At 35.3% G+C, this 2,523-nt stretch overlaps 1 protein-coding gene across 1 annotated transcript in view; it reads right to left on the bottom strand.

Moving 5' to 3' along the window:
• LOC107637915 overlaps positions 1-1,314 on the bottom strand; it is a 4,910-nt gene extending 3,596 nt beyond the window's left edge. Inside the window, exon 1 of the mRNA XM_016341161.2 lies at positions 427-1,314. Coding sequence (XP_016196647.2) covers positions 427-1,284 — 858 coding nt within the window. The 5' untranslated portion in view covers positions 1,285-1,314. The remainder of the gene's footprint in view (positions 1-426) is intronic.

The raw sequence follows: 2,523 nt of genomic DNA, 5'->3' as shown, positions 1-2,523 counted from the left end.
CATATAACAATAAATTCTTTTTATGGTGATTAAATTTTAAATATAGACTTCAAAAATAAAAAGAAAGTTTTATTTTCTTCTATTTTTACTTTTACACTATTTAAATAAAAAATTGATGGACACCGAAAAAATCTCCGGTAACAACAACTCAATTTATTATATATTTCAAATTTTATGATAATATTAAAAAAAAAGCAAAACTTATCTTATTATTTAATATTTATTAATTGTTATAACAATTAATAAATATTAAATAAAACAAGTTAGGGCTATTTGCCTATTTTTGGTTGATTCCTTTCGCTACCAAACATTTCTAAAATTTTAAAATCCCTTTTAAAATTTTATGGAGTAGATAACATTAAAATCCTGATAAAATCGCAATATTTATTTCGTTATTTTCTTAAAAGAAAGTTTAAACCACTATACCTGATGAAAACCAGGTTCTTTGGTAATCTCCACCCCTATCTCGCTGATGCAACTCTGAATCTTTTGATCAGACCCAAAAAGATGCGCATACCGATCAATGCACCCATCCAAGATCGTCACAAGCTCCTCCGCCAAAGGGTAGCTAATGGCGATGCCGCCGCCACCATAAGCCATGGTATAAAAATGTACCAAATCCTGCTCCACGCTCTCAGAGTTCCCACCAATGTAGTACATTTGATTGTGATCGTACTTGGATAAAACCGTTGCGAGGTTGTCGGGGAAGAAAACCGTGTCGTCATCACCCATCACAAACCACCTCACATTCTCCAAACCCAGCTCGAAGCTCTCCTTCACTATCCTTGCCATGCGAATCGCAGACCGCGTTCCGTATGGGCACGTGTACTTAAAGGATGACGTGTTGTCAGAGATCTTGTAGGGAGGCGAGGTCTCTGGCCACGGGTCAGTATCTGACGGATTTTGGTCTAGCCAGACAAAGCCTCTGGTAACTCCTGGACGCCACCAGAGCTCGGTGTAGTGGCGCCGAGTGTGCCACGTGGCGGCTGAGCCGCCAATGCCAAACACGATGTGGCCGACGTTGGTCGGCTCATGTTGTGTTCGTTGAGTATGGAGCATGTGGTTGAAGGTTGTGGTGCTGTTGTAGGGTTGGCCGTAATGGGAAATGGAGAGGCGGAGGAGAAGGGAGAAGAAGAAGACTGTTGAAAGAGCAAGACCAGCTTTGAGAAAGAGAGAGATTAGGGAGCTGATGGGTTTCACGGTGGGGAAGAGGAGTGGAGTTTTCCATGCCTTGTTGAGAGGGTCTAGAGCCGATGAATATGATTTTACTGAGGAAGACGACATTTGATATGAAAGGAATGGAAAGTGGCTGGTTTTGGAGAGATTTGAGCGTTCAACTAGTATGTTACATATATACTAAAATCAGCTAAGAGTATAAAATATATGTTAGAATATAAATATACATTAAAAATAAATCAAACTATACATATATTTATACATAAATATATTAGCAACTAATTTTAGTGGTTGATTTCGATGTACAAATATTTTTAATTAAAAAAAAATTTAAAATAGTTCCTGATAATTATCTCAAAAGACAACGAGATCCTTGACAAAAAAAATACCAATCCGACCCCTAAGTTTTACTTTTATGGGACTGATTAACCCTTATGCCAAAAAAAGTTAATGTTGTTTTTTTTTCCACAGAGACTAATCAGTCTAAAAAAAGATCAGAAGTTGAATTGGGTGTTTTTTTTAGAGTTTCGTTGCCCTTTCGAGATAATTGTTTGAGATCAAGTGAGGTATTCACTCTTTTAATTATATATATTGTTCTGGACCCAAAAATCCGATTAAATAAAAATATCACATTACTAGCTCATTAATGGTCAATCGATATGTTATTAAAGTAAATAAAATTATTATCTCAAAAAACTGTCAAATTATAGCATTAAAGCATATTAAATACAGTAAATGTTCAACGTTCATATCGAAAAAGTGCAACATAAAAAAAAAACTCATGAGGTAAGACAAAATTTGCTACAATCACACTAAAAGTATTACCGAACTTAGGGGTGCACATGGGTCGGGTGAAGCCGGATTTGATGTGACCCAGGCCCGACCCGAAATATACACCGGGTCTATTTATTAGATCCGAACCCGGCCCTAGACCCGATGAAACCAATACACTTTCGGGCCACAATTATATCGGGTAAAAATCGGGTGAAAACCGGGCCGTTAACATTACATTACGTTGATACCTTCTTGTAAGCTAGCATGTAAAAATATCCAAATTTCCAAGACTCTAACCATTATTTAACATGGTAAAATTCACTTAGAAAAATATAACAAGAACCAACCATTCTTCAAAATTAAAGTATAACCACAATCAATACTAAAGTATAACCACAATCAATACTAAAGTATAACCACAATCAATACTAAAGTATAACCACAATCAATACTAAAGTATAACCACAATCAATACTAATATTGTCTAATAATACCAAATATTTAAATCAATACAAATAACACAATATTATGCATTAGTCTAAAGTCTTATGCATTCTAAACATAAAACATTAA

Source organism: Arachis ipaensis, chromosome B04 (genome assembly GCF_000816755.2).
Source record: "Arachis ipaensis cultivar K30076 chromosome B04, Araip1.1, whole genome shotgun sequence".
Lineage (NCBI taxonomy): Eukaryota > Viridiplantae > Streptophyta > Magnoliopsida > Fabales > Fabaceae > Arachis > Arachis ipaensis.
The sequence above is the reverse complement of the archived record's forward strand: the minus strand, read 5'-3'. Positions and strand labels throughout refer to the sequence as shown.